The 23,770-nt window shown below is 40.3% G+C and overlaps 2 protein-coding genes across 3 annotated transcripts; both read left to right on the plus strand.

Moving 5' to 3' along the window:
- The first annotated feature begins 4,633 nt into the window (after window positions 1–4,633).
- hoxc13a (homeobox C13a) lies at window positions 4,634–8,566 on the plus strand. Its single transcript, XM_056423276.1, has 2 exons — window positions 4,634–5,360; window positions 7,351–8,566. Exons 1-2 carry the CDS (start codon window positions 4,697–4,699, stop codon window positions 7,605–7,607), a joined length of 921 nt encoding a protein of 306 aa, XP_056279251.1. The 5' UTR covers window positions 4,634–4,696; the 3' UTR covers window positions 7,608–8,566.
- A 6,491-nt stretch (window positions 8,567–15,057) lies between these two features.
- Window positions 15,058–18,813, plus strand: hoxc12a (homeobox C12a). Of its 2 annotated transcripts, XM_056423255.1 has the most exons (3): window positions 15,058–15,640; window positions 16,788–17,040; window positions 17,172–18,813. In XM_056423255.1, exons 1-2 carry the CDS (start codon window positions 15,058–15,060, stop codon window positions 17,024–17,026), a joined length of 822 nt encoding a protein of 273 aa, XP_056279230.1. In that variant the 3' UTR covers window positions 17,027–17,040; window positions 17,172–18,813. The 2 variants fall into 2 exon arrangements, with proteins under 2 accessions (XP_056279230.1, XP_056279229.1); XM_056423254.1 differs by having other exon boundaries at window positions 16,788–18,813.
- The last annotated feature ends 4,957 nt before the right edge of the window (window positions 18,814–23,770 follow it).

Consider the following 23,770-nt stretch of genomic DNA (forward strand, 5'->3'; position numbering starts at 1 on the left):
AAAATGCTCTCATGCATATATAAGCAGCAAAGTTCCTGTGAGGAATCCGCCCAGGAATGCGTGGATCTTGCTGCGAGCTGAACTATTCCCTCCGTTAACGGCTGTTGCTGCACGTCTCTCTTAATGTTTAGCCAATCTATTACGTAGTGTGTCACGCACACGCACCGCAATGGCCTATTTTCTTGACAATTGCAAATCGTCCGGTGCTGTGCGAAATCCTTGTACGGCGCCAGACCAGGAGCTCGTGAGACACACGTCCAACTTCTAGTTCCAAATGAGCATCAGTCTTTATTTACTGTGAGGTGTGTGTTTGCACTGCAGTTCATTTATGTTGTCCATTCAAATAGTTCAGACACTGATTGGGTCTAACGTGTATTCCACTTTGACATCTTCAAATCATCATTTTGAAAATGCACTCGGATATTGGCCCCTATAGTGAGGATATGTTTGCTTATCTAGGTTGATTTTCTCCACTGTTTAGTGAATTCACCACTTAGTTAACTTTGAGTATTTAAATGATTCTTTTTAAATCTCAAAGCTACTCCTGAAGCTGGTTGCAAACATAAACGCAACCTGATTGCAGCACGCATGCATGGCGCAGACTATCTGCAAGCTTTCAACACATTCTTGGATCTTCAAAGACTTTTTTTTATCCCCAGGGATTTGCAGCATTCTCAAGACCGGTGGGATAATATTTAGCTGGCTTTTTGTCTTTGAACATATTGATACATATGAAAGACACACAACTTCGTTTTGAGGGACTGCACTAAAATCGGTTTCCCTTAAATCAAGACCAAAGAAAATGGACGATTGATAACTGCACTTCAATTTTCCATCATAAGTTATGTGATGAGGGATGTATGCCATACGATTTTAAAATAAGTGCTGATGGAGCACTATAACATTATTGTACTGCAGTATCACAATAACACACAAAGTGTATGTAAGCATATTCTGCGTCGATGTGATCCATTGGCTCAGTCATGTGCACGTGCAGTTGTGGGAGCGGAAGCCGCAGGTAGGCAGCGTGGTGTGGGGATGGATGCGCTCCCCTCCCCCACACACACACGTCCGCGTCAGTCGGTCTCTTCTCCGTCTGACGGACTGTCTGGAAGGACATGATGTCTGGTTGTCAAGATATTTACAGCAGCACATTATGGCTGGTTGTCAAGGTATTGATAGTCGTTTCAATTAACAATACCTGCAATAAGTGAACCCGCAGCAGGGAGGAATACCTGGCGGAATGTTTTAATACTGTTGAATATGAAGTGGCAAACATTTGTGAAAAGAGACGATTTTTGAAGTGAAGGTCCACTGTAATAAGTGTACAGAGTAAAAACCAGACGTCCTCTTTGAGTTTTAAACACTTATAAATGCACTAAAACTGACACTCTAGACGTTTTTATTTAGCATTATTGTAAAACCATTTAGTCTTTAATGTCACATTCTTTGTTTTTTCAATGATGCATATACTTACAGTTTTTGTATACCTTACTGTGGTTTAATTAGGAGAATTCTCTTAAATAATACAGACGGCCAGCTACAGGTCTGCTCAATGGAATTGTTATACAATCTGATTACATTTCGATTTAAATCAAGCTAATTAATTCGGTTTCAATACCATTTTAAGAACACAGGCCATATTCTCCGTCGCATAAAGTTTAGGTTAGATTAGGGACGAGAAAATAATATCTTTCACATCAAATATCTTTCTTGAATAGTGCTAAAGTATTTAGCAGCATGCATGTGCACATTATTTGAAGTATCATGGGTATGATTAGGAACTACCATTACATTATAACAGCCCTGCAATGGTCAACTTAGAAAAGTAATGTTCGTCCTTTAACAATCCACCTGTCTACAACCTGCCCACTGTTGTGGAAATATATCGTAAAAACAACAGTTGGTAATTAAAGTATGATATCTGATAGAATACATTGTACATATCTGTTTTGCATGTTGTGTATTAGACACGCTAAAGTGTCCTCCTGCGTGTGGGCTTGATTGGGCCGCTGTGTCTTCGTGCTGTGCACGTGATGGTGGAAATGCGTCATACGGTGTAATATTTAATATTAAGGTCATAATTTATTTGCTGAAAATATATCTGTGTAATATTGGTTACTTCTTTTAAAAGCAAAACATTAAACATACTTTATACATTCTGTATAGTTGTCCCAATATATATATTTAAGCTTTTTATACTTCGAGCTTTTTTCGTTTTCATTTTAATGATTAATTATAAGAATATACAATTTGTTCATCTTCCAGCCTCTGTTTTGGAAATCACCGGATGCAGGCTTGCTTTGGGGATCTGGGTGATTGCAACATAAAGTAACTTAATTAATGTGGAGTTGTTTTCTTCTGAAACGAGCAGCTTCAGCTGCCCCGACAATGTGCAGCCTGTTTGACTAACGCTGCAACAACCGTGTATCCCACGGATGAAAGTATTTACTATAACTCACAAATATTTGTGCATATTGTCGAATTTAGAGAAAACAAAATGAACAGATCATAAAATCACATGCATGTCATTGATAAACTAAAGAGGACGTACTTTTCTGAAGGCTGAGCTTTCATGGAAACGTTAGTTTGGAAGGAGCCGGTTTCCTGCAGAGCAAAAGCTGTCAAATTCCTGTTCCTTGAAAAAACAAAAACAAAACAACCACGAGGGATTATTTGGAGCTCTCGCTCTCTCTTCACACACAGCAGATATTTTAGAGTAAGGGTCTCTAAATAACAGCTAGTTTGCATGCATACTCTAGTGTGAAGTTCATTCTTGTCTGTCTAGACTCTGATTACGACCCTGTTTGTCTGCGTTTTTTACCTTGACCTTGGACTTCCGTGCAGCTGCTGTTCGGATGAGCCCTTCCTTCGTAGTTGTAATTTCCTTGAGACAAAAGAACTAAAGTCTCTGTCCGAGGAAGGACAGAGGTCTAGCTTCCTCGCTTTACAGATACTTAATGGTGGCCTGATTATCCCCAAGGCCATTTAGCAGTGCACAAATGTTGATAAACTAAAGGCCTATACCGAGGGCAGATTGTAGCTTGCTTTGAGTGACTCATGGGTTAGGCATCACTTAAAAGTATTGTATGGACACTCGGTGGGTCTATCCCATCGCTAATATTTGAGCCTTAAAATGCATGCACATTTTAAATATTTACGCTGAAGTATTTTTACAAAATCGAAGAGGAATATATAATAATCTCAACTGTTGTGATTGCGTATCCTGGTGACAATAATAACTAAATTACGTTTTGTATTTCGAAGAAAGCGTGAGCCATGTGTCTGGTTCCTTAAATCCGAAGGAGGATGCGATTAAAATAGTTGCGGAAGAAATCCAGGGAAAGATATGGCCGCATTTCTGTGGTGGCTTGTTGAATAATGTCTGTATACAAGGTCCTGAAAGCGGCCCATTGTTGTTATTTTTACCTGGAAGTGTCAGCATTCACTTGTATGCGTTATGAATAGATAGTATAAACATCACATGGAGTCGTTGATTGATAATTTAAATGGTCACGTTATGGCTGAACAATAATCTTATGGAGTACACTGCGACAGAATATCTTTACTCCAAACACATGAACACTGAAGCAGTTGTGATATATACGCAAATGACTGCTATCATTCAATGATGATCTGTAAGTATAAAGTATATTCAAAAGAAACGCACGACTATGAAAGGTCATTTGCAATGACGGCATCTTACCTGGAATAGCGTTCACTTCGTCCTGTGGATGTTAATGCGGAGGTGCAGTGTTACTCATTAACACATTCAATACTACAACTGCTGGTTCTTCTAAACACAAAACGAGCGCACCTTGAAGACACCAAATATATATTGTTTAAACTGGTTCATCAAAAATAAACACGTCTTGCTACATTTATAATCTGCTATATTTAGGCTCCAATATTAACCACTAAAAGGTAACGTTAATAGTAAACATAACTAGTATACCCTGTTGCAACAGTTTCACGACTACAGTCCCAGATTCTCATCTCATGTGGTGAGGCGTCCGGTGGCGGCTGAATGCGTCGTTAACGGACATTCGTCTTGGAAGGAGTCTGGATGAAGTCACATTGATCTGATAGCTCTGTGTTTGTTAATGCATCACACTTTGTAACGATATGCTTTAGATTGACTGCAGTCGACATTTACTTGTGTTCCATTTATTATTATAACATGTATTAAAGTAAACATCAGCCTAAACATATAGCGTTCACCAAGTCAAATATAAAGTGTGAGCAACAAAATTCCAGGAAGCAAGTCGAAAGATTATTTGCAAATATTGATTAAAAAGTGCCTTTATTATATATTTGTTCACATATCATGCTGTCATATTATCTGTCAGTCTTCAAAATCGGCCAAATTTCACAGGTTATTTCCATTTGCCCCAATCTTGAAAGTATCCCAACTCCCCTTTAAGGCTGAGGGCTCAGTGATTTAAACCAATGGCATGACTCTGTATTCTGCAGTAAAAAACGCCGTGACATGTGAGGCGGTGGGTCTTTAAAGGGCTGCTCTGCCCAACTCTCAAGCCTGATCTCCTAGGACTTGTTAGCATATCACGTGCCCGATTCTTAATGAAGAGGACACACGAGAGTCTCGTGTGCGCATGCGCGTGGTGTAAAATGTAGTTGGAAATGAGGTGTCCGTCCTAGAGTAGTCGACTTTTAAAAAGCATCGGCAGCCCCTGATATGACGACTTCGCTGGTTCTGCATCCACGCTGGGCGGACACCTTGATGTACGTTTATGAAAAAAGCCCGAATGAAAACAACCAGAATAAAAGCCAAACAATGGAGGGACTGAGCGGTAATTGCCCTGCGACCCACTGCCGGGACCTGATGTCGCACCCCGCGCTAGGACGACATTCTGGCACCATAGCGACCCACCAGGGCTCCGTCTACTCGGATATTTCCTCTCCAGATACCGGCCGGCAGTGTCCCGCTCCTCAAACATCGTCCAGTGCATCTTTGAGCTACGGTTATCCTTTTGGAAACCCATATTACGGCTGCAGATTATCTCACTCGCACAACGTGAACTTGCAGCAGAAGCCCTGCTCGTACCACCCGGCGGAGAAATATGCCGAGCCCAGCACTGCGCTGCCCGCGGAGGAGCTGTCTACCAGGGCGAAGGAGTATGCCTTCTACCCGAGTTTCGCCAGTTCATATCAGGCTGTCCCTGGATATCTGGACATGTCTGTGGTGCCCAGTATCAGTGCCCATCCCGAACCGAGGCACGACGCCTTGATCCCCATGGAAGGCTACCAGCACTGGGCTCTCTCCAATGGCTGGGATGGGCAGGTGTACTGCTCCAAAGAGCAAACGCAGTCCACTCATCTTTGGAAATCACCTTTTCCAGGTATGTAGAAATGGTTAGATTTAAAAAATGCTTTCTCCGAGTACTAATTCATAGTTTAGCGGCTTGTATATGCTTTTAATACATGTGTAATTACATAATGAAATGTATTTTCAGATAGTCGGATATGTTTACCATGCTAAGTTGTTATTGCTTACACGTTTTTGTGTTAAAGAGCCAATATCAGTTTATCAAGAAGTCGAGGGAAACTAAATGTATGCTGAATAAACATAACTGTCAAGCCTGTCAGTAAACGTCCTGTATGGACTCTGTTACAGCCAGTCATTCTTCAGTTTGACATGAAGCAAACCATCAGGAATGTTCCTAGATGTATGCGTTCAAATCAGAATTGTTAATTCAATGATATTTTCTTTTGCACTGGTTACTATACATTAAGAAAAGGAACATTTTCTTTCGACTGATATAGTTTTCCCCCCCGCAGGAAGTCATGACTATAGTTTCAGTTACGAATAGGAAGGAGCACACGTTCACACCTTTGCTCCCCGTTTGACAATATAGTGATTTAGCTACTGTGTTTGGATGGTCCCAATTCATTTTAGCGCCACAATCTCATAGGATTAATTTCACCAACGTTTGTGTTGCATACAGACCTCAGGATTACACAAATGATTCACACACTGATCTGTTGACATTACATAATCCATGGCTTGCCTTTTACTTTACTTATTGTCATGCCAGATATCTGATAATACATGCATGCAGGGGCCCGGCCAATATGCAGTTTACATTGTGTTTACTGGCTGCTTCTTTTACCACCAGAGGTTATTATATGCGAAATAAGTATGCATTTAAAATCCAGATAGGAACGTAGACCTCGACTGGATGTCTCACACGACATTTCCTTCTTTTATATTGAAAATCCCAATGGATTAAGCCACGCAAGCACGGGCACGTAATGAAATGCGCGCGCACACATGGACAAAAACACAAGAGTGCGCTGTGGTTGTCTTTCTGTCTCGCTCCGAACATATTCTACACATACACTCTGTCATGCAACACTAGTTTGATTGAAGAATGTAAAAGTGAGCTCCACTCAGATATCCTCAATTTACTTATTTCACAATATTGAAGGATAATGACGAAATGTAGAACTACAATCTCTATCTTATATACTACAGTGTGAAAATACCCACAATCACTCACTATAACATGACATGGGTGCCATAAACTTCATGTCTCACAGCTTGCCACTATTTCTCAAGGTAATGCCATACGTGTCCTGTCATGTTTCTCATTGGCTGTCTTGCACTTAGGTCTTGGCGAAAAGGTGTAATCGCAGGTCTTATTTTACTTGAACAAGTCAGGTAGCCACTGCAAAAAGGTTGTGAGGCTTTTTAAAAGGAGCTCTAAAATGTCTTATTTTCAGGAGTATTTTACAATTAATAAACTCTCACCTAAATTACGTGCAACATGTGTAACGTTGTGATTGAAAAACGTAACGATTTCAATTAATATCTCTTTTTCTCCAGATGAGGAGTTCTTTGAAATTATAATTTCTATATTCTATAACCAGGCTCTGACCAACGTATTGCAGCCATATTGAGACTTATTGCAGTTTATAGGCCTACTTACACACTCTTACCCAGAAGTGCATTTAAATGTATGAGATGTATCCAAAATACTAAAAAAGGTGTGTTGCGTAGATACTCAATCACAAGATTAATCAACATGTACTCTAATTGGAATTAATGGACACTCATTGCAAATATAGCAACATTGAAGTGGCTCTTTCGGGTAACTCCCCATTTACTGAAACCAAGGATGATCCAACACAGTGTTGCGTTCCTCCATGTCAGGTGTCGTATAGCTGAGACCTCCCCCCCCCCCCCACACACACAACAATCGTATACATCTAGACATTGCCCAGTTAGCTTCAGAAACAGTCTCGACAACTGCTGATGTTGAAGTGATACATTGCGGTGTGTTTTGCGCATGTAGTCTAAAATTTTCCTGGCATCTCTTCTTCCTACAGATGTTGTGCCATTGCAGCCAGAGGTGAGCAGTTACCGACGTGGGCGCAAAAAACGTGTCCCTTACACAAAGCTGCAGCTGAAGGAGCTGGAGAAAGAGTATGCAGCCAGCAAGTTCATCACCAAAGACAAGAGAAGGCGCATCTCGGCCGGCACCAACCTCTCAGAGCGTCAGGTCACCATCTGGTTCCAAAACCGGCGAGTCAAGGAGAAGAAATTTGTCTGTAAATCCAAGAGCAATCATATGCACACCACTTGATGAGACCAGCGACCACCTTGAAACTGCAACTCATAACTTCCAAGACATCCTGCCATTTATTTACCTCTTGCATCGAAAATCGTGGCGGAAGAACATTTTGGCTGTTGGTGTTTTTCTTTTATTTCATCTCCTTCATCCCCATCGACCATGCTACCACACCCTGTTTTCAAATTGGAGACAATGCTCTAAAAACTGTGAAACTATTGAAAATTCACTTCACATTTGTTTTATGACTGTACATATATAAATATATAATATTTAAAACGGTATCTGTATTTCAAAGACAAGTTGCGTGTCTGTCTTTTTTTCTTTTTTTAAATTCAAGCCAAATCGCAAAAGGAGCGATGTGAAAAGGACATTTCAATGACTATACGGGCGGATCAAACTAGAGGAGACTTGTTTGATGACATCTTAGAAAGATAATCGCCACATGGAGATAATTATGGCGAAATGACATGTTGACCTTGAGACTTCTTCAACAAAAAACTCACAAAGAGGATTTTCGAAAGAAAGAAAATGTTTGTTTAAAAAAAAAAAATCCTTCTAAATATAAAAAGCTATATTCCTGTGTGGGAAATGTTCTCTTACGGAGGGGTACAACAAGACGAAGCTCCTATAGGTTGTTAATCTGTATAGTGCAATGCATTTTTATTTAATTCATATTATCTTGTATGGCGGAACTGTAAAGTGGAATATCCCAAGACCTGTATGTTTTCCTTTGTCAGTGAAGGATGCTGTCATGCAACTGGAATGATTGTAAACCATTAAAAATCAGTGAGTATTACACATAAAGGCACAATCGTTTTATTTTATTTTTGACTTTGTTAGTTTGCAGCTGGTCACACGCCTTTTATCCGAAGCCTGTACTTTCTACTTTCGTGCAGTATGTGAACTGTATTGTGGTGTTGAATTACGTACTGGTAACGTGTTTCATAAATAAATGATTATGAAAATGCCTAAATATTTTAGTCACTACTTGCAGTATTTCCTTCCGTTTCAACGTCATCAAACAGCAGCTCTGCCCGCTGTGGTCTCTACGCCTCAAGTTAAATCCATAACGGCAGCAGCGGATGGGCGCGTGACGATGAGATGTTCCAGAGAGCTTGATTAAGACTTATTGGGCATCCTGGAGTCTTGTTAATGGCACGAGGAGATAAAACAGCAATTGTGGATGTGTGGTGCGCAGCCAGACGCGTTTACGCATCATGCCATTTGATTTTAAAACACATTTCTGTTCCAGAAATAAATGTTGTATAATAAGACTTGATCTTTCAATTGTATCGGTTGAGAAAAGCACATTTGGGGGTGAGAGGAGCCAGATATGCCCAGATCAACCACGCCCTCTAACTCCAACTGCATTTCGTATGGAACTGAATATTCAAGATGTTTTAATTGTTGCACCGTTCACAGCAATGCACTGGTGGATCCCAGCATATTATTATAGACCTTTTCATATTCCACAGGTACACATAGTTCTTGCTGGTCTAATGATAAAGGAACACTATAACCTGCACCCTGGAGTTAAAAGCACGTTTCCTGCCCTGTCCCCGTCCGGCGTATTGAAGGCCAAAACTGGTATTAAGCTTTTAAACTATGAAGAATACATCCGTACATTCAAACCTGCAAACCATTTGCTTGTGTAAATGTACTTTTACAGCACATGCAAAACGTTTGTATGCCCTATGTGTAAGTATATTTTATTTTGACCTGCTATAACGCAATGTTTCAGTATAACACGTATTATGAATATAAACGTGCACGCAGGCTTAGTGTTAAAATCAGTCCGAAGTTGCATTGCAGACCTATATTATTATTTTTGGATTATATATTTATTTATAGATTGTGTATATATTGTTTATGTTCATGTTGATACAAAATAATCTAGCAAGTTAAACTACTTTAGATTTAAAAGTTAAGAATATGTCCAAAAAAATACCTGATTGACAAAATGATTGGACTGAGAATAATAAACATTCACGAAGGTTTACTTTAAGGTACTTTAAAGTAGTAACTTTAAAGTAGTCTATTTCCAGTCTCTCGTTTCAGTGTTGAATCTAAATAAACATAATGGCAGAATGGTTCATGATCGACGTAAATGTCAATAAATACGACCTCTGTTTGTTTTTTTTGTCGTTAAAATAATTCACCTCTGAGCCTAAATAGTTTAATGTTGGTCTAATGTTGAAGCTATAGCCGAAAACATGATGTCAACAAGCTAGGGTTTTCAGATAGTTTCTGAATATAGGCGTGTCCCTGCGGGCCTGGTCACTTTTTCCAGTGCATTTTGAGTTTGTTGATTACAATCCAAGCCGTCAGACTTCCACTTTTTTCTCTGCTTCCTGAGTTTTCAACCCTTGTGGAAAGTTGTGGGTCTCCTGATACCCTTGACCATGACTATGCAGTCACTTTGACCTTGACATCGCAGCAGATTGTGAATAATAAATAGGGGGCTGGACAGCAATGCTGGCGGTTTGTTTGTAGGCAAACAAGGTGTTATACCCCCGTCTAGACAGCCGGGCTTAATGGCATGCCATAAATACATAAAAAGGGGAAGTGTAGCGATATCTTCTGACCTGCTTTCTGACCATCTCGCGGAGCTTTGCATTAACATTTGGGCTCTGTTCCTCTGGGTTTTGCAAATGTCCTATTGCTCTGGCCCAAGCGCTCTGGAACCACCAATGATTTCATGCAGTCTGCCCGAGGTGTGTATTATTGACCATGAAGGACAGGTATTTTGACGTCTCACACCAACACCAGTAATCCGCATGCAGCCAGCAGTCATACTACACAGCGAGAGGAAACGATAATACGACGTCGCCCACTATACGATTAAAGGTATGGCCGTGTTCTTCCTTATAGGCCTGTACGTGGACTTTGTATTCTAACAGTTTATCTCATAACACACGTTAACAGTCAAAACTAACTTTGTACAGACAAAATGCATATTTGATTTGTACTTTTTCAAATTATTTTCTTCAAAGTAAAGTGCATGATGAAGTTGAGAGAACAATAGGCCTTATATGCATACATTTCAACTCCGTTATTATAATTGTGTCAAAGTTAGAGCAATGTATTCATTAACTGACATAACATGTCTCAAACTAAATAATTTAACAACACTTGCAGAATATGCTAATTATGTGTGGGTGTAATTCAAACGGCACTTTCTTTTGGATGCAATATCTAATTCTTATGTAAAGTTTATGTTTAAATAATACTTGTCACAATGGATAAATACAGAAATACCCATATAGGTATATTTAAAATAGTTTGTGATATAATTGTAGACTAAAATCTAGAATAAAACTAGCCGAACACTGCAATTTATAGTTTGTTATTTGTACTTGTCACTTAAAATAATGAAGTATCATACACACCCGGAATTAACAATTCAGATGCAAAACCCCATGTTAAACTTACTAAACAGAAATAATCCTTTCATATAATTATTAAGTAAAGACAACTAATTATTGCACCCTAATCCGATTGATATTACCTTTAAAACATCGAATGTATAATGGAAAAGTTGCTTTGCTTTAGTGTGTGTGTGTGTGTGTGTGTTAACGTGTTGGAGTGTGTGCATGTGTGGAGGGGAGAGGGGTGGGGGGGGGGCGTCAAGGCTGCAGGCTGCTTTCAACAGGACACATGAGACAGGGGGCTGATAACCTCTGGTGGTGACCAGAGGAAAATATCAGGAAGTGCTGCAACAGCCTCCAATTCAGCGTTATTTAAATTAATTTTGTTATTAATTGGTTGTCATTGCTCATTTGGTTTAGTGTTTGGCTCTGTGCTTTTTTTAAACAATATTTATGAAATTTGGATTTGACAATTCGTATAATTTTGGTGCAAAAGTTGCTTGTATAAATGATGCAACACATCGAGAAGTTACAGCCGAAGCAACGCTGCTTTTAAACATTGTACGCTCTTACCTTGTGGTATTGGTTAATTTTGCATTCATGTAATTAATGTCTTACTGTGTGTTTTGATGGCTCTTCAGTTTGAATATATCCCATTTTGTGGAAATCCCATATCGAAGCAGTATAACAAAAGAAAGAAGTACCAGGATTTTGACGTTCAGTTTTATTTTATTTATGTGGCCTTTTTTCTTCGATGTCTTCGCTATGATATATGGCAATAATAATACATGTTTAAAAAAATGACCTGTCTTGTTTGACAGTCACATATGAAGCGTCTTAAAATGATCATTTCAGCATGCGCTGTTTGGTTTGAAAATTCATAATTTGTTGATCATTAATATACACATAGTGTCAGTGGATGAGCATATGATACCTGATTACAGATCATACACACACACACACACACACACACACACACACACCTACACGCACCACCCCCACACACACATACACACACCACCACCCCACGCACACGCACACGCAAACAAACACACACACACACACACACACACTACAATTGAACATTAATTAAACAGAAAATCTAATAACTATATGAAATGGAATATTTGAGCAAATACGTTGCGCAGCATTATAACAAATAACACAATGACCGCCAGGTTCAAACATGTCGAAATGGCTTTATTATAAATGCTACTTTACGATGTTTAATGTGAATGTCTGTTTACATAGGAATTGTACATATTGAATTACTATGTATTATATTTTATTCAAGATTTTGAAAACTAATTTTAAAAATATATTATTTCGTATCCTTAATAAATATGTTGAAGTAATATAATGCATATTTCTTCCTATGCTATGTCAGAGAATATGGCAGCCACATGAAACACCACAACAGATCAGCCAGACCTTTCAACTTACACGTTACACTCCGAGGGTTCTGAAGGCTTCCCTCGGTGGTTTGTTTTCCTTAAAGGAAGCTTTAAAAGGGTCGCAGGGCTATAACTGCGGCAACCTGCCTGCAGAGAATCAAAGAGAGAAAAGGGGAAGAAAAGCCCTTTGTTTAGGCTATTGCCCTGTCTGGACAGGGCCCGTGGATCAGGGGGGTCATTTCAATATGCAGCGGACAGCTGTACTAGACAGTGACCTTGACAGTCCAATGTTTGGTTTACCAGGTTCTTCTTGAACAGCTCATTTTCCTTTTTCTAAATGTAAGCACGCGGCGTATAGCTCACGCTCTCGTATGACATCACCGCTAGCTGAGCTGAAGATGCACTGAACAGATGATTATGTTTGAATGTGAAATTTGGATTTGTGGGAGCACTGGATCGGAGGAGTGGAGAGACGAGGCAAGGAGGCGCAACACATGGCCTCTTTCTCCGAGGTAAAGTGGCGATTTGAGCCTATATACGTTACTCACTTATGGATGTTGTAAACATCACACTGCACTGTATTGCGTTTGGTTGCTGCTATAATAACACGCGATGTGATACCACACAACATTGCTTCCACCGAGGCACAAGATATGAAATTGGATTGGAGTAGTGCTGCATTGCGAGACTCACTATAGATGCAAGGCAGTGCAATGAGTCCAAGGGACGTAAAGAAACCGCAACGGATCCCTGTGAGCTTCTCCAGTTCAAACATCTGATCTGATCGTCTTTCTATTTAAGGCTGGGAGGCCTGGTTCCTTTGGGTTAGATAGAGACCCAGTCACATGTGAGGGATAGAGATCAAATATCGGCTGACTCGCAAATCGTTTCCAAACCAATGTTTAAATGTATGCTCTCACATAACACTTCATTGGCATATTTGTAGCACGCAACGCGCCAGTCAGCACGCACATGCAGGCTGATGCAACCATGCGCACTTGTGTTAATCCCAAACTCATTCGACGTATTTTTAATTATTAAATGTGATAACATTTTGTTTTAACTATTTGGACTCTTATCGATCATTTTATTTTCACAAGGCTGTGTGAAGGCAAATGATGGGTTGCTTTTTAAACCAGAGGAGCATCTCGGAATACATTCACATTATGTTTATGACTCAGGCTGACAGTGCTCACTTCAAGCTGTCCCATCCTAAACTGCGGTTTATTCTATTTTATTGATTCAAATGTATACTTTAATACTTTTAAATGGAGCACTTGAGTTCAATATCAAGTTCAACCCACCGTGACTGTGTCGTGAACTTGAGTGGATGGACGGCGAGGCATGCGAGCTTCGTGCTTCGTGCTTGGTTCTATTAGTGTCATTGATGAGTCCAACTTTGTGTCCCTGACCTAGTCAGTCTATTTTTTAATTGCCATAATTGATACGTAAGCAGTCCCCACTTCTAAAAACTTCTGAGATCCATAAATTGATGAGAGGAGGAACGGCGGTGAATGGCGGATGTTTAAAGGGAAAGAGGGATTATCAAAATAGTTTCTGGACAGATGTCTATAAACGATATGAAAGTCCTGCTAGATTTATCCTTCAGTATATGAAGAGTTTGTAGACCCTGGAGAGGAATGCAGAAGGCAGGGGTCAGTCATGAGAATACCTCTGATGGTTGGGCAGTGTGATGACCATTAGAAAGTATCGTGCCAGCTGGAGACCGTATATGCAATCATGTGCACATCATGAAGTGTTCTGCAGAATGTCGTGTCGTGTGATGGAGTCTGTGAAATGTTTTTTTGTTGGTAAAAAGAGGCATTTTTCTGTCAGAACAGAGGCACATCTACGCTATTATTTATCCTATATTGTTCACTGTCTGCAGAGCTGCTTCCACAAATCAACTAATTAGTGAGATATAAAGCAGAGAATCTGCTGATTGAATCAGCTGAGTGCCCTCTGATATCTTGTAAAATTCATATAAAAGAATTGTGAGAGATATAACAATCCCACCAGCGTTTGTCTGTGCACGTTTATTGGAGGTATCTGTTAAAGTTGTTCATGTGAGGTGTACTAGGGGATATTATGTGAAATATACCCTCTTAAAGTAACCTTGTAGAACATCGTTCTCTTTTACGCGGCCAGTGGCTTCAACCTGCTGACCCCGTTACTGTAAATATGAGTAGAGCGCGGCAATGAGCATCAGTCTTTTCTTAAAACAAGCTTGTAAAATTGGGACATCACCGCTTTATTTGACGTGAGATTCAACCCTAATAAGCTAGAAAATAAGAAGTCATATGCACCCTCTCCTTCAAGAAAACTAGTTTTCATAAGAAATAGCATTAAAAAAAACTTTTGCCAGTTTATAAAGATATTAAACGAGGCCACGGACAGTTGAGTGTAAAAGGAGAAGCAGCATCGGCTCCTTTTGGACTCGCGTGACTCAACCGAAGAAAAACAAGATCCTACATTTTTAATAAAATACTTTTATCATGTTTAAAAAGAGCATATACACCTCTGTAATGCAGAAGTTAATGTTTTGTTTTGTCTGAGATGGACCGAGTGGGTGGTACCATGTGTAGCAGAAGTTAGCCAGGACACGTGGTTTGGATATGACCAATCAGGCGACCCTCCAGGTTTAACTATGTTAAATGTCAGATTGCAATAAACTAGAAGCTGTTGGTCGGGCCCGCGGAAATGGGCGAGCATAATCTCCTTAATCCAGGGTTTGTGGGACCTTTGGTAAACATCCACACAGGAGACACATTTTACTTTCCGAATTTTAGAGCCTCCGGGGGACAACTGGCGGGGCTTCCATCGCTCTCCTACCCGAGAAGGGACAATGTTTGCTCCCTTCCGTGGAATCCTTCGGAGCCGTGCAATGGATACTCTCAATCCTACTTTAGCAGCCCGGTGTCTATTAACCCTTCTTTCAATCGCTCGTGTGAAATTAGCAGACCCGAAGAGGGTAAATGTTATTATAGCAACGGGAACAGGGAGACCTGTTCAGGTGGCAGCAGCCTCAAACGAGAGGACAGGGCGAGAGACACATCCTCATTAACATCTGAGCACGGCATTCACAGTGGCATTGGCAGCACAGCCGCCTTCTCCAAATACGAGTATGGGACCGAACAGATAACGCAAGACCCGCCATCCTGTCAGTCAATGGAGTCCGACTCCAGCTCCTCTCTGCTCAACGAGGGCAGCAAGCCTCCATCCAGCGACACACAGACCCTGGTGTCACCGGGCAGCCATTCAAGCAACATAGCCATAGGCGGAGGTGGGTGCTCTTTTTTCTCTCTCTCTCCATTTAACAATTATTCGAAACGTACGTTCACATTATGTTTCAGAGATCTGCACATCGCGTGCACATGCGGTATTACACCGTAGTAAGAGCTCGTTATCTTGATGCACAACGTGCAGTTTAGATTAGCCTGCAGGATAGTTGCGTGGTGTGCAAACGCCACTAGGGGTTGCCCTAAAATGCCTTACGCGCCATGTGGTTGTGTACAGTTACAGATAAACTCACCAAGGCAGAATGCCCACCAGTTTTTTAATAAATCAGATCAGTCCCTTCGTTGCATGTCCGCCCCTCAAAACTGTGATCCAGGCATGGATCAAAGTGACAATGGTCATTGTGTTGTTGCACTTTGTGTAGATTTAAACAAATTAGCGTCGTGATTTAAAGAAGAGAGGCGCTTTGGATGACTGCATTGAAAAGAGAGAGTTTTCTTTTTAATGACTCGTAAACAGAATTAATATCTGTCGCTGTGTACTCAAGAGTCATTTAATATGCTCTGAAACTCGCAAATAAGTAGGGGTATTTTCAAGCACGGCTTAATTATCACGTTAATGCTACTTTAACTGCAACAATAAAACTGTCTGTGACACAAGCCGCTGTACATTGGTGGTCTCTAGAGAGGATTGTAAAATACAAAGTTAACACCTATGATCCAAAAGTGCACAAAATGGTGCAGGTTCTGTTGGTTCTGAAATGGTGTTGGAGGTCATATATGTCCCGGCAGAGACCAAAACAAATCCAGTTGGGCTGTGGAGGAAATGAAGGCTCAGGGGCGCCAGTTCTCTGAATCCTAATATTCCTGGAGATCATCTGCAAAACAAATAAATCCTCTATGGATGACCTCAACGTTTGTTTTTTATCTGCGGCCATATCTATGGATATTACTTTATTATCATGTAATTTGACTCTGTGTGATTGCTTTCCAGCTTACTGCTCAAATGAAAGCAAAATGCACTTAGCTGTATGCACAGGGCAATTACTCAAGCTCCCCTTGGACAACCGACGCCCTATAGGCTCCTCATAACCTTGGAGGTGACCGTGATTTTGCAACTGTGGTGACTAATCCGGTGTTGCCCCCTTCCTCCTCCTCCTCCTCCTGCTCCTCCTACTCCTCCCTCTCCTCCAGGTGCCCCGTGGTACCCGATGCACACTCGGACCAGGAAGAAGCGTAAACCGTATTCCAAACTTCAGCTGGCGGAGCTGGAAGGTGAATTTATGCTGAATGAGTTCATCACCAGGCAGCGGCGGAGGGAGCTCTCCGACCGGCTGAACCTCAGCGACCAACAAGTGAAGATCTGGTTCCAGAACCGCCGGATGAAGAAGAAGAGACTCATGCTGAGGGAGCAAGCCATGGCCTACTTTTAGAGATGCAGCAGAAGGTGAATCGATAGGCAGTAAAAGCCAATCCTTCGCTCCCTTAGGTCATATTTCAATGCATGCACTCATCTACCCCTCTTTAACATTGCAGGCGTTTATTATATTTTTTGATATTATTTTTGTTTTCTCAAAGGTGTGGGTGACACCAGGCCAAAACAAGCCTCCACCTGTCATTCAAACCTTCACGTATATAATTGCACCAAAAAGCAGGATGTGTTGTTCTGTGTACCTATTTTGAGTTTCTCTGATTTGAGATATGCCTTCGTGGCAATAGCTCAGTTTGGGCTGACAGAAAATGACGTCATCCTTTTTGTTCCACTTTGAGGCAGGAAAATTATCGAGGAACCGGGGACACTTAGTAAAATTAAAATTAAAAAAATAGAAAGAAAGGCCGAACGACTGTCGCATGTGCTCAATACTTTCTCTGGCGTGGGGAAGAGATGAAGAAGAATCCCCCTCCCGGTTGCTCAATACTTCCACAGTTGGTGGGAAGAGGAGCACCATCTTTATCTCCTTCCCATATAGTTTCGCCACGCTTTGTGACACGTTCACGGTCACGGACAGGAAGTCTGGGTGTCTGCATATAGGAGAGAAGGAATAAAAACGCAACCTTATCAATAGTGATGTCTTTATGACTGCGCAATGAAAAAAATAGGATTGCAATAACTTCGTTCATGTGCTAACACGTTTCCTAAAGTATTTTTGTCACTTGAATAACATTTCAAATATCTGAACAACACATCGCATAGTGCATGTTGCATTTCCTTAGTTGAGTGAGATCGCCGTTTGAATACAGTGTTAAACTGTTATTAAGTCTAGATCGGGCCCGCATTCAACTATAAACTCGTGAGAATCTGTATTGGTAATATTCGCCAGAATAAGTCAATTGTTAGGCCAACTTGGTTAAACAAGGGAACTGCCTAAAGTTTTAACAGAGGATTGGGGGGCGGGTGTTCGTTTTAGGCCTGTAAATTAATTTCTAAAACTTGATGACAAGCCTAAAAATAAATAAATAGAAACTTAGATATGTTAATCATCGGCTTATGTGTGCGCTCCCATAATTCAGGGCGAATAAAGTGCATCATGTCAAACGAGAAAGCTATAGCAGTGAAATGTATTTGCAGCATGTTATCGATGTGAAATAGCTAAAAGTTCATGTTCTGCGGGCCACTTCTTCGGCAGCGGACTTTTTTAATACGTGTGTTTCTGAACAAATCAAAAGTGTACACAACCTTGAACATTTTGACACAGACGTCTATAAAGAATGTATTATTATTATTGATATTATTATTAGACTATTAGGATGGAGAGACTGAAGGCTTTTAGGCCTAATAAATAATTGCTCTTTGCAACATGCTCAATGTTGTCCCTTTCCATACCTTATACTCGTGTATAACTTTGTACAATGAAATTACATGTTACTTTTTGCATCCTGTTTAAGGATCCCTTATCGCTATGTAATAGTGCGTTCTGTTATTGCTCGTCTTGTACTATATCGCATTCCATATAGCCTATTTGTGGTTGTAAGAGTTGGAATTGTGGGTTTATTATATCATACTAATGGACATAAGAAATGGTATGCAATACGTTTTACCATACATGACATATAAATAAACTATGTTTCAGTGTGATAGTTGTTTGTTATCGTTCTTTTATTGTGTCCCTTATGGCATTCTCTTATTTGCGCTTGTAAGGATTGTTACGTTGTATTGTAAAAGTAATACTGATATGAATGTATGCGTACGGTCTTCAATAAACATAATATTGAAACTTTATTGGTGTAACCGCACTCTGTCATTAGTTTGCCTCTTTGAATGTTCTGCTTTAAAATCTGCTCTTCTGGGTGCTAACTGGTGGGATTATTTTAATAGACGTGACCTGTAACCCAGTTTAAAAAGTATATGTGTCCAGTGAAATGAACATTAATGGGACATTTGGAAGTATTTGAGAGGGTGTTTTGTTGGCACGCAGCTGTACATGCTGTGAACTATAATCAATGGGCGCCCACCCAGGTGGGCATTGTTTTATTATGACCGTTCAGATACACAAAGGTATAAGGCGATCAATATCTGTAATGTCTTTCCATGCAAAATGGCGGCCAGGTGCATATATTATGCAAAACCACCATCTTGCATTGGATGTTATTTTTATTTTCTTCATCCAACAAATACATTAGTTTGAATTAAATATATATATTTCCCCTTTAGGTTCGAGCTATTATAATGAATGTCATATGCTATACGCAGATAAACCCGCTGCAGCTCTGGGTTACACCCCAGTGCTGTCAAGCCTCTTGGACTGGCTGCATCATGCATCTTCTGGTTTGCAATCGGATTTATAACACGTTATAATTTCATATCAAAATTTATAGGCCTCGAAAACATGTGCACAGGTCAGGAGGGATCTCACAAACGGCACAGGTCATCCAAATGACACAGCCGGTTGTGACACACTTGTATTTGAATCCATCAACGCTCTTCCTTCTGGCATGACGTGTCACGCGATGCAGGGCCGTGCATTGTTTTCCTATCAGAATTGAGTATTAATGCGTCTGTTGTTGCTGTCTCAATGTTGAGATCACATGTTGCCTTCTCAGTGAGCTGTAAACGGCCTTTCTGAGTTAGTCTGTCCACGATCACAACACCAATGCACACGATGACGGGAGTTAATTACCTCTTGGTGTTGTACTGGCATGAACCTTGATCAATTATGATATATGTAAGCTCTGGTGGAACTACCAAAGTGCTCTTTGCTTTAAGCTGATTTTGTTTCACTAACTTTCCATCACAGCTGCACTACGAGTAGGGAAGACTCTGTTCCCCGTTTACCTTGCTTCAATCCTGCACCTTCTCCAAATGGCAACACACACCTTATATTCATCAGCTCAGTGCATAATATAGCCGTGTGTTTCGTGTTCATTTAAAGAATGAATATGAGTAATATCCGACATGAGAGGAATGGGCCGTTTGGACAAACTGCGATCCGATTGTGCATAATGCGTCAGTTTGCAGGGATGACAAATAATAAAAAGTGCTGCTTGCATCTATAGATATTATGAAAAGTAATAATAATATTCTAAATATATAAAACGAGACTTTATATTGAATATATAAAATCCGCTAGTTCTGTATATTGGAAGAAATGCTCTGAATGTACATTTTACGCATAAGCTCGTTTTCAGAAGCATATCAAAGGAGTGGCCATCTAGAAGTTAAACATGGATATCAGAGTAAATACGAATATCTGCGATAGATTGTTTTTCTCCTTATAATTAAAAAAATACAGGCATCATGTTTTGATATGCACCATTTAGAACGGACGATAAGATCCATGTGTCCGTGTTTGTTTGAAACGCACACAAGTCCTGAAGTAAAGTGTCAGGCTGATGCGAAGCATGAACAGCTAATGCACTACGTATTTGCTCGATATGATAATAACCAAGACTGCTAATAATACTAAAATCGTGTGTCTTGAATGTGATCATCCAGAGAATATCATTCATAACAACTCCAATCGTTTTAGCCAATCAAACGCGCTGTTGACCATAAAAGGAGATACACCAGTGTCTTGTGTTTGTGTGTTGAATTGTTAAATGGGTTAGAGAAGAATCATTCAAAAGGCACCATGACGCTCCTGTGCTTCCTGCTCTCCCTCAGCGTAATTTGCAAAATAAATATTCGAGCTCAGTTATGTCAAACACATTGTCCGTATTCTGGAAATGTATACATCAACAATTGTAATAACTTAATATTGCACAACTATTTATGTATCATGCTATTTGCCTTTGTGCTCGAGAAAATGTCCAAAACAATCGATATGGAAAAGATAAGGTTTAAGGATACATATTCACCAGGATCCATGATGGTAACGTTCAGTTAACTGAGGAAAGTGTAGCTTAAAGTCAAAGCAGTGCACGTGTGCATGATCTGTTTGTACAAATGTATTTGGTTCATCGAAATCAGGGAGCATTGAGCACAGCGTGATTCATGTTTGCTACCAAGATGAAATGATGCAAACAGTTGTTTGTGCTTTTACAGGCTAGTTGGTGGTTCCTGTACACCGGTGGGGTTATTTGGACTATAACGTGGCCGTCTGGTGCCAAACGGGTGGACATGTTATCTAGTTTTAACTTGAACTTCAAACCAGACTTATCTGCTGGTGTTTGAAGTTACTTTTTTGGGTGTCATATTTACTCCAATATATTCTTTATTTAGCTTTTGCTTATGACACTAATATTCTGTTGTGTCGGAAAGCTTTACAATGGCTTGCATGTCCGACACACCACTGAACATTGGACTGGCCCTGTACCTGCAATCCCTGCTCCTCGGAAGCTAAACGAGATCACTGAATTGCAGCTAGTATTTGTTTTCACTTGTTTGCCTTGCCTGTCTGTAATGAGTAATTAATGTAATACAGGAATATAGGCCTATATGAGAATTTACACCAAACCTGAGAAGGAACCATTGCGGAGAAGCTCAACATATTTGTGTTGTAAAACAGGACGACATTTCAGTCAGCTTTGCAGGTCTTTTACAATAGGTCTTTCACTGCTCTTGCGCACTTTTGACTTTGAGACTGGCTAAATCTGTTTATGGCGGCCTGTCTCCGTGTCCCAAAGGTCAGTGAGCTTCACTGTGCCCTTCGCAGAGAACTTGTGTGGCATGTGGTCTACGTCCCCCGCCACCCCTCTGCCGTTTATGGTACGAAGCTGGCTAGAGAAATAGAAAGCAATGTTATTTTGGCTAAAGTGTGCGCGTGCGCATGCGTGGATGTGCACGAGTATGGAGCGAACGTGTGTGTGTGTTTGGAAGGAGTGTTAATGTGAAAGAGAAAGAGAGACTCGACAGAATGCTTAACATAAAAGATTTGTGTCGCTTTCCTCTCATTTTAGAACCGTCATATTGATTTTGACGTCATTTGAAATGAGTTCTCTATGAGCTCCATTTTTTTCTGAAATGGACTATCTTATACATTTATTTTTCAATAACATCGCCCGTCAAACAGCCCCTGAATACGGGATGCCAATGTTTCATTGTCGTATATTGGAAGAGCCGGAATCCTCTTAGATCAGTTGTCCCTGATGGAATGAACCATCCTGGAATTGATTTAAAATTGATTGAGGTTGCGAAAGCAAATCAGAAGGGTTTCATTTTACTGGTCTTGTTTATCTTATTGTGAAATAATTGCCATTCTTCGTTTTGTATTTCTGAAATCGTGTGACAACATCGTCGGTATCTTATTCGTCAGCGCCTCAATCATTTTTTTCCTCACAAATATTTATTGGAATCTCAGTTTGCAATCGTATTTTTTTCCGTCTCAAATAAATACAGATTTCTCTATTTTTGCCTGCTTGGTGCATTCTTCTTAAATGAGTAATATTTTGGAGGTGGGCTGTCCTCACTCGTCTGACGCTGAAGGTCAAGTATGCAGCACAGAGCTGTTCCACCGGCTTGAAGCTCCAATTTAATACAAGATGGAACATTCTATGCCACCTGTTCAAGTTTGTCCCGCATCAGTCTAGTACATTATTGTCATCTTCTCATAACAACACACGACTTTTTCTACGCAGTTTCTGTGTGTGCAGGTCTGGCTCGGAAGAAAAGCTTGAAAAACCTGCAGCTCACACGGCAACATACTAAGTGCTTGAGCAGGCACTTCCCCGATATTTGAGGGATTCTCTCCTGCTCGCAGCTTCTATTTGAGGTCCACACAGTGAGCACATTTGTCCAAGGCCAAGCAGACTAAAGTAATGCATTGTGACCCCCGTGGCGAAAAGCACCAAACAGCTTGCTGCGCCTCCATTGAAATAAATACAGGTTGAATTCACACTGGTTGATAAATACATTTAACGGACTCTCCACCGCATAAACAATATGAGACATTTCTTTGGACGTGTTGTCCAAAGAAATGTTGGTTACAACAAGATTTGACCAAATAATGAAAACAATGCCATCAAGTCAAACGCCAACGTTTAGAAAAGCGTCTCTGTGTTATTAGTGTTAATATACAAGTTACATAAAAATACGACTCAACTTAAATCGTTTCAGTACTTTGTACATAACCTGCATGTGTAGAGAAACAACAGTAAACCCACTGCGTAATGGTTCGCTAGTAGTGCGTAATTTCGTGGCGTCTTGTGCTTAATTTCAGAAACCAGTCAAACCCCGTTTAATTAGGATAGTTAGTCAACCCGACTGGTTTTCAAACACTGGACATATTATCCTTGCTGTTATTTTTAAAAGGGGTTTCTGGTGTTTTCGAAGATTGACTGGATCTTCATAGACTAAGAATATCGTTTTGAAAATGTCGGCATGTGACAGGCCTATAGCCTGAAGTACATTCTGCTTATAAATGGTCTTTATGATGACTATTGTAGACTATTATTAATCGAGAAACTAAGAGCTTCTCTGGAAGAATATCACACACTATATCTTATTTTTCTCACCTTATTTAGAATTCAAAGATGGATACCATTATGTGTTTTTTGTTCCGCTGCTTAAAATACTTTTAGGTCAATCTAAATAACACATATAGGAGCTGGAGCCCGTATAGTTGGCCGATTTCTTGAGATCATTTAATACTTCTAATAAAAAAGTTAACACATTGTTGTGAAAGCTTTATGTCCTAGTGGTTGGAAGAGAAATACACTCTGGAGATTGCTCTAAATGTAACAGCAACACACATCTTTATCTTTTAAGCTATTGTTGCTACCACAAACGCTTCATGCGAGGT

This window comes from Pseudoliparis swirei, chromosome 9 (genome assembly GCF_029220125.1).
Source record: "Pseudoliparis swirei isolate HS2019 ecotype Mariana Trench chromosome 9, NWPU_hadal_v1, whole genome shotgun sequence".
NCBI classification, from domain to species: Eukaryota; Metazoa; Chordata; class Actinopteri; order Perciformes; family Liparidae; genus Pseudoliparis; species Pseudoliparis swirei.